The sequence below is a fragment of the Peromyscus leucopus genome, chromosome 8a, assembly GCF_004664715.2.
Source record: "Peromyscus leucopus breed LL Stock chromosome 8a, UCI_PerLeu_2.1, whole genome shotgun sequence".
NCBI classification, from domain to species: domain Eukaryota; kingdom Metazoa; phylum Chordata; class Mammalia; order Rodentia; family Cricetidae; genus Peromyscus; species Peromyscus leucopus.
Genome location: NC_051085.1, coordinates 32854292 through 32868800, shown reverse-complemented (window position 1 = coordinate 32868800; position 14509 = coordinate 32854292). Strand labels below are relative to the sequence as shown.

Genomic DNA, 14509 nt, shown 5'->3' with positions numbered 1-14509 from the left:
GAACTTTTATGCCCATGACAGTTGCTGCCACACTTCTCTTACTCCAGCTGTACTGTCTCTACCAGGGACCAGTACAACCTCTCCCCACTCTTGACCTGACTAATGCTGCCTTCTCCTTAGGTCAGATATCACCTTCTTACAGAATTCTCAACACACACTCACACACACACACACACACACACACCCTTACACACTCACTCACTCACATGTACTCATACACACAGACACACTAACAAACACACACACACACACACACACACACACACACACACACACACACACACAACTGTATTTAACTTCTAAGCTCTCCCTCATGGTGATACTGACCACTTCTTTAACCTCATAGGATTTGTAATTCTTGTTAGATGTCTGTTTTTGTATTTAAAAACCTTTTGGTATTTAAATTACCATTAAATACACAACAGATATTGGTGATACTAAGGTAGGTAGGAAATAATGTTTCTTATTCTCAGGTAAGTTGTAGCTAAGCATCCTGGTGACTGTGGTGTGAATGCAGATAAAGGAAAGGAATGTATCCAGGGCTGTGAAGTAACTCTTTTAGCGGGGTTGGAGGCATACCCACATGCTCTGGTCTGGTTAGTCTATGCTGTGCCTCAAAGTCCCTTAAGTTCAGGAGCACATTTTCTGCCCTACTCTTTGTCATCCTGAACCCGTTGAAAATTTAGCTCATGGTGGTTCACTGCAGGTTTCTAGAGAGGAACTGAACCAATTAGCTCAGGTAAGGAGAGAACACATTTTCCCAGGTAACAAGGGGTGAGCTGTGCTCAGTCGAATGTCCTCAGCTAGTTCCCTGCTCTGTGAAAAGCAAACAAGACGCTTTCTGTAGCATAGCCTATAGCATTCTGTTCCACTAACTTCCGGTGGCTGTGCCATATGTCTGTGTCTAGGGATAAATCTACTTTCTGGCCAAGGTGGTCTTACCATGCCCTTTAGCTCTACTAAGCTTCCTGGGGGCACTGACTCTGGCAAACCTATAATTGTAAATTATTTTGTCACCCCTTTGAGATGGAAATCTCCCAACTGCTTGCCAGTTTTTATAACCTTAGTATATCTTTCTTATTGGGTCTGGGAGCCATCCCTTTGAAATGTATGCTGAGCTTTGCCTCCCAGTTTCTGTGAGAAGTTATGAGGCTAATTTATATAAGTGACAATAAACAAACCTGGATGGCCTGGTTACCCAGACCAACCTCTCTACGTTGTCCTGTAGTATTTTTCCAATATTTCCCTGGGCAGTTAAAAACATGGTTTCTTTTAGTTCAGTACAGCCAAGTTCAGTGTTTTTTCACATATCATAATAATTTTGAATAAAGCAAGCCTTTTTGTGTGCTCAGCTCTTGATACCTCTCAGGTCATATGTACACTTGAATTTAATTGATACTACATCCCTCATGGAAGATGTGAATGCTTGAGAAGGTGAGCACATTTTAAAAACTCAACCCTCTAGATAAAATATCAGTGACATTCACTTAGTGAGTAGGAGGATTCTTTTATATTTGGGAGTGAGGTGGTTTTCCATAAATGTTATTATTTTGGGGTAGCACTGGGAAAATACTCTGACCACTTCTATGGAAGCCAAATGAGAAAAGGAGCAAACACTGCTAAATTAATCTGTTACTTCATAACATACAACTCTTAAAATGGTTTGAGTATAATGTTGAAACTACATTTGTTGGGAGCAGAGCAAGAAAGTCCTTGCACTCACAGATCTCCAGGGAGACCAGGAATGTTAAGAACATAGGACTGTCTTTCTAATGGGGAAGATGTACCTGTTCTTCCATGCAGAAAGCTTAGAATTCGAGGTGATTAATAACCCCATGATCTGTTTTATCTGCTGAGTCAAGCCATATCAAGCTCCTACAACCAAGACTAGAAGTAGCTGGTAATCTAAATGACCCTTATAACCAAGGGTTCCACCAAGTTCCCACAATAAGGATCAGAGATGCTTAATAATCTAAATAACCCTTACATTATCTGTAAAGCCAGAGGTCCTACCACAAGCCCCCATTGCCACAAGTGGAGGTGGCTAATAGCCCCAATGACCTCTACTCTATCTGTATGGCCAAAGCCAGGCCAGACCCTGCCTTTGGCCATTAAGCTAGTACAGGTAGTCTATCTCTAGAACCTATCTTCTTAGAAGAAATGACATGTACTTGAGTTAAGTTTCTATGTAAGTACACTTCCTTGTGCACCAGGGATTGTTTTTACACCAGGAAACTGTTTTCCAAATTTTACTGTCTAAATTTGTTGGCAGTAAACCACCTGGCACCAGACTCCCTGAAGTCTTGATCCTGGTTGACAAAGTCAATCTGAACCGAGTTTTCATTCTCACCTCCTCACAGTCCCGTTCACTGTCATGCCCACCTGCAGGGTTCCCCTCACATGTTGAGTGCTTTTAATGAAGAATCTGAGCACCTGGGCTTTACTGTCTCCAATGTGCACAGTAATTACAGAGTGATTTTATTGTTTAGCATTATGAGAACTAGACACGGGAACCTGATTGCCTGGACCCAGAAAAACTTCAGGTAATTTCTGAAAATGTTTCATCTCTGTTCTGTGAAAGTGATTGACAGAATCTTTTGACTAAGGGAGGCTCAGTGAGCATTGGCTGTCATCACTGACACTATCATTGTTATCACTTTCCCCATGCAAAGACACAAGTAGGAACTTTAATTTCCACAACTTTCTCCTTTCTAGTAAAGGGGAACCACGGGAGGGTAGTGACGGTGGCTCAAAGTAGACTTTAACTTCTCTGGATTGCTTTGTTTGTCGATATTTCTGAGCTCATTTGTGAGACATTGTCTTCTTCTCTCCTCACCCCAATCCCTGAATGCTTTTAGTGATGGATGGGCAGACAGAGACGAAGTCATTGAAGGCTATGAGGTGGAAGCCAATGGAGGAATCACGATCAAGCTGCAGTCTCCAGAGGTCAGGTCCTTTGATGACTACTTCCTGAAGCTGAGGCTAGATACCAACACAAGGAATCCCTGGTTCCCTGAGTTCTGGCAACATCGCTTCCAGTGTCGTCTACCTGGACACCTTCTGGAAAACCCCAACTTTAAAAAAATCTGCACAGGTAACTGTTGACAAGGGAGCAGCTCAGTGTGGGTCACCTTCTCTAGTTCCATTGCAGGCTGTGAATGTGAATAATTCGCACCAAGGCTGGAGATTCAAAGTGGGAAATAATGAAAGCTTAGCTTATAAAATAGCTTAAATAAAGTAAATGTATATAGTCCCCTCCACCCATGGATTTGTGTTCCTATATGTTAAGAAGACTAGTCTCTGATGGGGCTAGTGACAAAAAGAGACAAGTAGAAGACAAGAAAACAGAGAAGTCAGGCATCCAGTATTTGAACTAGAAGGAAAAGGTGTTTTTGCACACCTAGGTGATGGTAGCCACAGATACATATAAGCAATGTTGATTTGGTCCTTTCCTTTGTGACTACTTTAATGTACAGATTAGCAGAGGAACAGGTTGCATCATCCTAGTCCACACAGCCAACATGATGTTTGTGGATACAGGTGCCGAGAAAGAGCAGTCTTACCTGTGCACCAGATGGTGGCTTCCGGTGGACAGCTGCTGGTGGTATCCTGTTCGCTTAGGCCAGTAGGAAGGGTAGCATGTCTTTCCAAGGTGTCCAGGGGCTTGGTGGACCCCACAGATGGTGTAATTACTCGGGGCCTAGGCTATGGCAATGATAGGAAGATGGAGACTGAGATTCACTTCTGAGTTGATCCTGAATGAGATCCTGAATGAGCTAAATCAATTGGCTGACACACTATCAAGCATGACTCTGCTTTGAAGAGGTGGTAGATGTCCCTGACCAAGACCTACAAAACTGACTGAAAGCTGACACCTTTGGGTCATGCAATAAAGTGAATTGACTTGTAGCTGTCCTCTTCGGTCAGAAAATTCAACAAGTTGCTCCAAACGCTAAGTTGTGAATACTTTAAAAATAACTAGGAAGATAATCAAATGGAATCAGTAAAACAGAACACAGTATAGAACAGTGCTGGTCACTAGAACTTTCTGCAGTAATGAAAATCTGGCTTTCTGCTGTCCACTAAGGTGGCCTCCAGCCACATGTGGCTGCTGACACATACCTATGGCTTGTGAGGTTGAGGAGCCAAACATTAATTTCATTTATCTATAGTTATTTAAGTTGAAACATGATTAGGGCACATGCAGCTGCTGCATTTGACAGTGCTGATTAACAGTGCTGTGAAGGAACCTATCACAATGGCTCAGGCCTCTAATTCCAGCATTCAGGAAGCTGAGGCCGGAGGATTGAGAGTTTGAAGGCATCCTAGGTTATGTAATGAGACCTAGTTTTAAAAATAAGACAAGTCACCAGACATGTCATGGGGCGCACTTTTAATCCCAGCACCTGAGAGGCAGAGGCAGGTAAGAGGTCAGCCTGGTCTACAAAGTGAGTTCCAGGACAACCAGGGCTACACAGTGAAGCCCTGTCTAGAAAAACAAAAACCAACCAAACAAAACCCAACAAATAGGGGCTTGGACAGGTCACTCAGCAGTTAAGAAAGACACTTGCTCTGCAGCTGGAGAGCTTCTCTCCAGGTCCCACCAAGCCCCCGCAGTCCCACAACCCACGTATAAAATAATCACTCAGACGCTTATATTATTTAAACTGTTTTGGCCTAATGGCTTAGGCTTCTTGCTAACTGTTCTTATATCTTAAATTAACCCATTTCTTTAAATCTATGCATTGCCACATGGCTCGTGGCTTACCAGCATCTTCACATACTGCTTGTCATGGCGGCGGCTGGCAGTGTCTCCCTGACTCAGCCTTCCACTTCCCAGAATTCTCCTCTCTCCTTGTCCCATCTACTTCCTGCCTGGCCGCTGGCCAATCAGTGTTTTATTTATACAGAACGATATCCACAGCACTTGTTCTGCAACCATAATGACCAGTACATGTATGTGCATACACTCACACGGGCACACATCAATATGTGTAAAAATAAGTCTTAGGGTGCTGGAGAGACGGCTCAGTAGTTAAGAGAGCATATTGCTCTTACAAAGGGCTCACATTTAACTCCAGCTCTCTCTCTCTCTCTCTCTCTCTCTCTCTCTCTCTCTCTCTCTCTCTCTCTCACACACACACACACACACACACACATACTTTTAAGACAACAAAATTGAATCTTAACAAATAAATTAATTCTTGAAACAGGACAAATTGCCAGTGATAACAAAATAATGATGATAGGAAATAGACAGCTGGTGGATACTGTGAATATTGCATGAAATTATTGTCAGCATTTCATCTTCATGTGACAGTAACACTTAAGAAAATTACAGTGTCTAGATACAACACATGGCTGGAGAATTTCATGATCCCAGTGTAGCTTTGATATGTATTTCCAAAAAGCAGCAGATCCCACAGATCACAGCACTGCACAGTTAATGTGACTGCAAATGCGGCTCATTCTCAGCATCATCTCTGTGTAAGAATTCCTGAGTCATAGTGTAGCTTCCTGTGTGTAGCAGAATTCCTGTGTTCCTGAAGTGTAGATTCACTGCCTTAGCTAAAAATCCTCTTTATCTCAGGAACCATACAAATATTTGGCTTTGTTCTGTGAGATTTAGGTGTAATGTATCATTCCTCTCAGGAGGAAAAAAGAAAGAAAGAAAGAAAAAAAGGCACTGAACATTCCCTAGGCTGGGGAGTTCTGTTCCTGAATTGAATTAAACTATTGTTCTGTCAGGGTCATAGATAGCAAGGTTGTAGAGAATGTTCATTAGTTATCTACTGTCACAATATACCTTCAAAACAAGCCACCCCCAAGAGTTGGTGACTTAAATAACAATAATTTGTTTGTTTCATGAATCTAGGGGTCAGCTGGGAGGTTTTGCTACTCTGGGCTAGACATGGCTCATCTCTCAGGGTTGGAGTTGACTGGGGACTAGCTAATCTCAGAGACCTTCCACAGGGGGTTTCCTCCTTCCAATTCATGCTGTGTCTTTTCTGGAGGCAAGCTCAGATGATTTCACACCACAGGAACAGGGTTCTAAGAAGCAGAATGGGAGTATGTTAAGGCCCTGGAGGCTAGGTCTTGGAACTGAAGAGTTTATGGTTAACCGAGATTTCAGAAGTAAGGAAAAATTGGGTATGGTGGGCCCTTCCTAGAAGTCTAGCCTGAGTTCTAAGCTGGTCTATTTCAAAAAGCAGATGCGGAGGATGGGTGAACAGATGTAACATTTTCCTCAGCCCTTATTGACAGTCAGCTTCTTGGATGATCTTTGGGATTGATGTGAACTGCTACTGGGGCCAAACTTCCAAAGGGAAAAAGAAAAGTTATACCCTAGGATACAATGGATGAAAATAAATTGGGACCTGTCTTGGCTTGTAGACCACATTAATGTGGATGGAACTGAATTGGGCTAGTCTTCTCTGATATCACTTGCAAGATAATAAATAAATCCAAAGTGGAAAGTTTACACAACTGGAAAACAAATAAGAAAACAAACGTCATAAAAAGAAGTACAGTCTAAAAACTAATGGTAGTCTCCAAGCTACTGTGGTACAACTCTGCTTGCCAGGATTCTTGGTATGCTGTCTTATCAGATACATTATTCTGTTTTTTGCTACTGTGACAAAATACTACAAGGGATGCAAATTACCAATAAGGGAGGTTCAGATTTTCACAGTTCTAGAGGCTGGAAGTCTACAAGTGAAAGACTACATCATCCTGTGCATGGTGTAAGGAACAAGCAGGCTGGAAGGGAGAGAATGGAAACACCCTTAAAGCGTTTTCTTAACTTCCCTTTGCAACACAGGCAATAACCCCCAACATATGGTCTCTTGAAGATCTAGTTTTTAAAGGTTCAGTTTCTTAATACTGTCAATTCCAATTAAATATCAACATGTATTTTGAGGAGACATCCACACTGTAGCATAGGATCAGCCAACAATATCACACAAGTCATGAACTGGTGAGCATTTTCACCAAATTATTTGATTGTATTTTGGACAGCAGACACATATAAGTATACACTAAATTAAAAAGCATTGTTTCCATTTCCTTCCAATTGGTAGGAATGAGAATTAAAGGAGAAAAAATAAAACTAAAGTTGTGACTATAAATGGAGTAGATTTGAAAAGAGGCTGAGGACACAGTGAGTTCAGCAAACTTATGCACTTAATTAATGCACTGCCCTACCACAAAATTATATATGTGTTTCTAAGAGAGCCCAAGTTACCATTCCTTTAGGGTAGTAATTACATGTTTAAGAATCTATTACAAGGGAACAATCTAAAAATAGTAACAGCAATAGCCAAGAAAAACCCTCTGTCTCATATTCATTGTTTTTTTAATAAGGAAAATTGGAAGCATCCTAAATGTCCAACAATAAGATAAGAATGGCTAAGTAATTATAGTGCTTTTATGGGAAAGAATATTACAGAGCTATTAAATGGGGACTATAAAGCCGAGTTGCAATATCAAAAGCATAGGAAGTGTAATCCTCCTGAATGTGAGATACTGAATTACACACACACTGTGACTATCACAAAGCAATCAAAATGGAAAAACACTGAATATCTGTCTCATGCAGTGTTGGTAGGAGTTGACTTTTGGAACATTTTATTTTCAAAAGCTTGAGAGCTGCTCATATCTTCAGAGTGAACTTCTGGAAAATTAATTCCACTTCTGGAAACAAAACTCAAGAAAAATTTCTAAGATGGAAAAGAGTTAGTTGGAAAGATTTTCTTATTACTTCATTAAAGCATTTTGCTTAATGTGTTGATGGTCTAGAACCTCAATGTATAGGGAGGATGAGAAATGATTAAACTACATATTATTGATATACAAAATGTTACATAGCCATTGAAGTTTTAATGGTAAAAAGGAATTCATAAATTTAAGAGAAGAAGCAATATTTACGTTTAAAATGTTATAAATAATATAGCAAGTATATTGTAAGATGAATTGCTAAATGGTGTTATTAATTAAAAAAAAAAACCCGGAGCCAGATATTGAGGTTAAAACTGAGATCAGAAAAGCAGAAAGAAGCCAGCCACATTCTTACCACTTGGAGATCCTCATCCAAAGAGAGCTACTTCCTGTATACCCAAACCTATATGCCTTTCTGTTCTGCTTCTTACTTCTTCTCTCCACCCAGCTACATCACTTCCTGTCTGTCTGTACAGACCTCCAGACCTCTATAATTAGCTAGTATTGAAATTTAAGGCGTGTGCCACCACACCTGGCTGTGTTCTCAGTGTGGCCTTGAACTCACAGAGATCTGGATGGATCTCTACCTCCCAAACGCTAGGATTAAAGGTATGTGCTACCATTGCCTGACTTCTATATTTAATGCAGTGGCCGATTTTTTCTCTGAGAGTCAGATAAGCTTTATTGGGGTGCACAAATAAGGTATCACCACAGTATATGTGTAGCTAGAGTTTTCCTGCCTAAGAGAAGAAGCAATATTTACACTTAAAATGTTATAAATAATATAGCAAGTATATTGTAAGATGAATTGCTAAATGGTCTTATTAATAAAAAACCCAGAGCCAGATATTGAGGTTAAAACTGAGATCAGAAAAGCTGAAAGAAGCCAGCCACATTCAGGACAAGTCTTTGTCACCCGCCAGTCCCACAGCCGCTCGGACCCAACCAAGTAAACACAGAGACTTATATTGCTTACAAATTGTATGGCCGTGGCAGGCTTCTTGCTAACTGTTCTTATAGCTTAAATTAATCCATTTCCATAAATCTATACCTTGCCACGTGGCTCGTGGCTTACCGGCACCTTCACATGCTTCTTGTCCTTGTGGCGGCTGGTAGTGACTCCTTCTGCCTTCCTGTTCTTTCTTTTCTCCTCTCTGTTAGTCCCGCCTATACTTCCTGCCTAGCCACGGGCCAATCAATGTTTTATTTATTGACCAATCAGAGCAACACATTTGCCATACAGAATATCCCACAGCATATATGACTTAAAATTATATGAAAAGATGAAAATACTCCAAAAATTTATTAGTAATTCATTGTGGGTAGATAAATTGCATAAAATAAGCAAGACAAGCACTTTTTCTTTTTCTTTCCTTTCCTTTTATTTTCTTTTTCTGTTTTCTTTTTTTTTGAGACATGGTCTTACTGTGTAGCTCCTACTGACCTGGAATTCACTATGTAGTTATGTAGACCAGACTGGCCTGGAACTCACAGAGATCCACCTGCCTCAGCCTCCTGAGTGCTGGGATTAATGGTGTGCGCCACCACACCTGTCACTCATTGCTTTTAAAATCAGAAAACAATATGAAAGCTTCTGTAGTAATGAAAAGTACATGTCTTTTAACAATGTGTATAGGAGATTAAGGATTGACTGCATATTTATTTTCTCTGGTTTTCACACCTTTGGGTGTAGTAATGTTAAGCTTAACAGCTTAAAGAACTGTAGTAGTGTGAGATGGCCAATATCCATGTCTTTCTCTGGTCAGACCTGACACTAGCACTAGAACTTTGCATTTGTGTAAGTACAGTCAACTCCTCATACCTGTGGGTTCCACATTTGCGCACTCAACCAAATGTGGAGTGAAACTCCTCCAGGAACATAGCATCAACACTATGTATAGACTTCCTCCTTGTCATTATCCTTAACCATGAAACTCTGTCAAAGAATGTACACAGTCTGAAACATTATAGCTAATCTGGAGATTTAATATTAACATGCAGGAGAACATGTTTATTTTATGTTCCAATTTTATTCCAGCTTGTGCAAAAGGCCTGACTGTTCTTAGGTTTTGGTGTCTGTAAAAGGGGATTGTCCTGGAGCCAATCCCTTATGGTGAGCAAGAGACAACAGTAATTCCAAGGTGTATTATTTCTTTGCAAAGAAACTCAAATGATCTCATTAAATCTTTTAAGCATCTGTGCAAGGTAGGTACTATTATCATGTTACAGTTGTCAGACCTGAGACTCAGAGGTTAAGGTAGGGCATCCATCAGCTAATAGAAATGGAGAGTCAGTGAGGCATGTACAGGTGCTTTCTAACCCAGATCCCCACCAACAAGCATCCCAGGGACCTGTCCAATGATTCTTGTTAGGAAAGATAAAGTGCTATTCCAACGCAAACATGACACAAATCCCTCCAGCAGTTAAGTTGCTTGCTACAAGAGAATGATTGATTTGCATAATGCCACTCTTTCCACTGTCCTCACAATGATTAAAATTTTAGGAGTTAGGCTATGTCAGTTTGTACTTTTCCAACACATTTCTGAATCCCCTGATGTAGTCAACTAATTAAACAGCGATGTGGACTTTGCATAAAGCACTTTTTAATTAGTCTCAGTGATTTCCAAATCACTCAGCCTTGGCTCAGTATCCTTCGTCCTCAAATCAACAATCTAATGCATGTAAACTCCATTTACATAGCAAAATCTGAAATGATGCTTAATAAAGGTTTCTATGGAAACTAACAGCAATATCACACAAAAAATAAAAACACCAGCAGTATAAAATGAATGACAGAAATGTAGCTATCAATAATATGGAAAGGTTAATAGGTTAATTCCTCTTCTTTATGCTAATGCTAATTTTCATAAGTATGCCTGCATTTTTATTATAGGACTATGAAGCTCATTGGATATGCATGACTCTCAAAATACATAGGAATAATACAGAAAGTGAAAGTTTATATTGTTTGTCAATAATATTATTTCATATAAATATGGAGATTAAATCTGAAATGTAATGTAAATTTACATGAATGTATCATGGAAATATTATACACAGAATTGCAAAGGGTGAATTTCTAGGTTTTTTGCAGTAGAAAAGATCGATACATTTTGTGGGTTCACTCTAAGTGAAAAATTAGTCTTTTGCCTTCCTTTGAACTCAGAGCCCAGGGAAATGTTTTCTGAACTTTACCTCAGAATGAAGTGCAAACAAACATGTTATGAATGGCAAAATCCCTCTTCAAGACAGTGTCAAGATTCAAGTACAGTCAAGAACAGCGCATGGATGTGTAAGGTGTTGTTTCCTGCTTTGCTAATTTAGCAAACTCAGGTTCTCACCTAGGCAGTGACATGTCCTGTCACAACAGAGAACTTTAAATACTACTGTACATGCTACAGAGATCTAATTTGGTTACGGGGATCCAGGCTACAGAATTCTTTCCAAGAGATCCTTTCCTAAAACACAGTGATGCTGACGGTCACTAATTGACTGGAAACTTGTCCAAAGGCAATCCCCCTAACCTTTCAAACTTCTCTTTCTATTTAGTTGTGACCACAGTTAGGGGGAACTGGGTCCCAAAACAATGAGGCAAGTTCTTCTTGGCCTATTTAAGTTACCCCATGTTAATTTATCCCTCATCCCATGTTAGCTTTTATTTAATACGATTTATTCTTTCACAATTTCATACATGCAGATAATACATTCTAATTACTCTTATTTCATCCTATCACCCCCCTGCCCTGTCAGCTCTCTCTCTTCCTCACACATGTCCTCTTTCCATGTGCATGACTTTTTGTTTGTTAGTGATGAACTTAGAGAAACATATACATGCTTTGTAACCCAAAAGTCATAAAAGTTGATGCTTGGATAAGATGGGTTTTTTTTAAAAACCCCACTTGTTTATTACTTCTCTGTCTATTATTTGTATTTATTTGTTTAAGTTAGGGTCTCTATTGCTATGAAGAGACGTCATGATCATGACAACTCTTTTAAAGGAAAACATTTCATTGTGGTTGGCTTACAGTTTCAGAGGTTTAGTCCATTATCATTATGGAGGAAACCATGGCAGCACACAGGCAAAGTGCTTGAAAAGGAGCTATGAGTTCTACATCTGGATCAGCAGGCAGAAGGAACAGAATGCTATATTGGGCATGGCTTGAGCATCTGAGACCTCGAAGCCTTCCCCTAGCGACACACTTCCTCCAACAAGACCACACCTCCTCATAGTGTCCCTCAGAGGGACTATGGGTCTATGGGAGCCATTTTTATTCAAACCACCACACAATTATTTTTTTGCAGGGCTGGGGACAGAACCCAATGTCACATGCTTGTTAGGCAAGAGCTTTACTGATGATCTATACCCCAGTCTTCCATTCATTGTACATGACCATGCAGACCTGAGGTATAAAGGTAACAATTATGTATTGTCAGTGAACCCTATTTTATCTTTTACAGGAACTTTAATTTACACTTGTGTATTCTTGAGCACACTAGAGCACACTCTCACATGTCTGTACCCAGTTACCTAGAGATTAGACTAAGTCCACATGCCACAGTTGTTACTAGAACTTGGTTAGAACCATAAATATGTTCATGAACTCGGTCAATATTCTTCTTAAGAAACAATTTACATATTTATAAACTAGAATACCATCTCATGTAGTCTAGCCTGTGTTCTGATTGATTTAGGCAGGTAGGAGTTTCATGAGACAGCTGTCCCATAGACAGTCAGGTGTGATGATTCTCACCAGGGGAGTGGCTTAATGTCTTCTACCTGTCTGTCTCTGGGTAAATTAACATGAGCTAAAATCCTAATTTCAGATATCATGCAAAGTGACTGGAGACATAGCTCAGTGGTGAAGTGTTGCGTAGCATACTTTAGGCCCTGGGTTCAACCCCCCCCCCCACCACAAAAGTAAGAAGTAAATAAGAGGTAATAGTTCTTTCAGGGTGGGTATGAGCATTTAGGTCCTGGTACATATGTTGTTGTTGTTGTTTTTTATCTTATTTTTAATTATAGTAAGGTAATATAATTGTATGTTGTATAAACCTTTCTGGCTGCCTTCTTTTCCTCAACACAACTGCTTTGGGAATCATTATTACCTTGAGTATACTAACAATTACTATATCTTCTGGGTGTTCCTTTGCGTGCATGTATCTTATTCACCTGGAGATTAAAATTTTGAGATGTTTGCAATTTCAGGTTATTTTACATAAAATGTATGTGAACATGCATGTATAATCCTGGGCATATGCTTTCATTCTCTTGGATTAATTCTTAGGAGTAGAAAGGCTATGGGCTTGAGAGATGGCTCAGCAGGTAAAGGTTCTGGCTATGAGTTCCATCTCGGGGACCCATGTCAAGGTGGAAGGAAAGAATCAACTCTGCAAAGTTGTCCTCTGTTCTCCACACCTCCACCATGGCATGCATGCCCACATACACGTACAGAATAACAACAAGTAAAAAGGATTTAAAATATTAATGACTGGAATGGTTGGGTTGAATGGTGGGTATATGTTTCATTTCTTTTCACACATTCCTCGGTCTTCCTCTTTGTGATGGGGATAGATGATTGAGCAAAGAAAACCTTAAAGGATTTTCAGTGGGAAGACAAGTGGCTTGTGAGTACTCAAGAGCCAGTGGATTACATCTTGGGTAGTACCACTCTTCCATTGTTTTTGATACATGGAGGATGCTGTTAAGGGTGAGGGGAACATTTTATGCCCACATTATAAACAAACTCTTATTCTTAATAGCAGTCTAACAGGATACTTTATGGAATACTGTGAAATCAAGACCTACCCTAAACAGATTCCATGGTGGTAGATTCCCCAGTAGTTACTTTCTGAGATACCACAGGTGGCTTTTCTGCTCTGAGGAGTGGGATGTGGCCCCGAGCAATCAGCCTGCCAGCAAGACTTATGGTGTAGTCTCTCCCTCTATATCACAGGAAAGTATTGGAGCATCGTTCTACACTTCCAGGAACTGCTCTTCAGACTCACCCTGCTACAGTTTGAGTACGGCATATCTCAGAGCAGACTCATGAATTTGAAACACACATTGGCTGGGGAACCTTTTGGACATGGAGTCTAAGTGGAAGATTTAGAGTCATAGGAGCAGGGATTAGATGTCATAGTCTCATCCCAGTTTTTAGCTTCATCTCTGCTAAAGCTACTTAACACTTTTAAAATGCCTCAAAACCTGGATGCTTCTAGCACTGTCCAAGTTGAGCGCTTTGCTAGCATTCTGGGTCTGCCTGTGGCCTCTGAGTTAGTTCATAAGGGCTTTACCATTCTGGATGCTGGGTCAGCCTCTTCTGTTGGCTGTGTTCATTTATTGGTAGGCTTGTTCTGCACACAAGTATGGGTATTCCCAACTAGTAAGCCATGACCGAACACCATGCTTCTCCATGTCAGTGGTCCTCAGCCTGGGGGTCACGACCTCTCTCTGTGCATGGTGTAATGACCTTTTCACAGGGGTTGCCTATGACCATTGGAAAACACAGATGTTTACATTACAATTCGTAACAGTAGCAAAGTTACAGTTAGGAAGCGGTAATGAAAATTTTATGGTTGGGGGGTCACCACAGCATGAGGAACTGTACTAAAGTATCACAGCATCAGGAAGGTTGAGGCCACTGCTCTGTGTCCACATCAGATAATTAGGAGAGATGGTAATTATTTTGTAATATTAATACAAAAAAATCTACTACCAACACGGTGGCTTAAACAGCACAGACCTATTATGTTAAATGTCTATGGGCTAGAAGCCTGAGAAGGATCTCACTGA

The 14509-nt window shown here is 40.3% G+C and overlaps 1 protein-coding gene across 2 annotated transcripts in view; it reads left to right on the top strand.

Annotated features, from left to right (window-relative positions):
• Positions 1–14509, top strand: part of Grm1 (glutamate metabotropic receptor 1) — a 367002-nt gene that overhangs the window by 267162 nt on the left and 85331 nt on the right. For both annotated transcript variants that reach the window (XM_028861143.2, XM_028861151.2), the window contains exon 4: positions 2859–3094. In XM_028861143.2, the coding sequence (XP_028716976.1) occupies positions 2859–3094 (236 nt within the window). The remainder of the gene's footprint in view (positions 1–2858; positions 3095–14509) is intronic.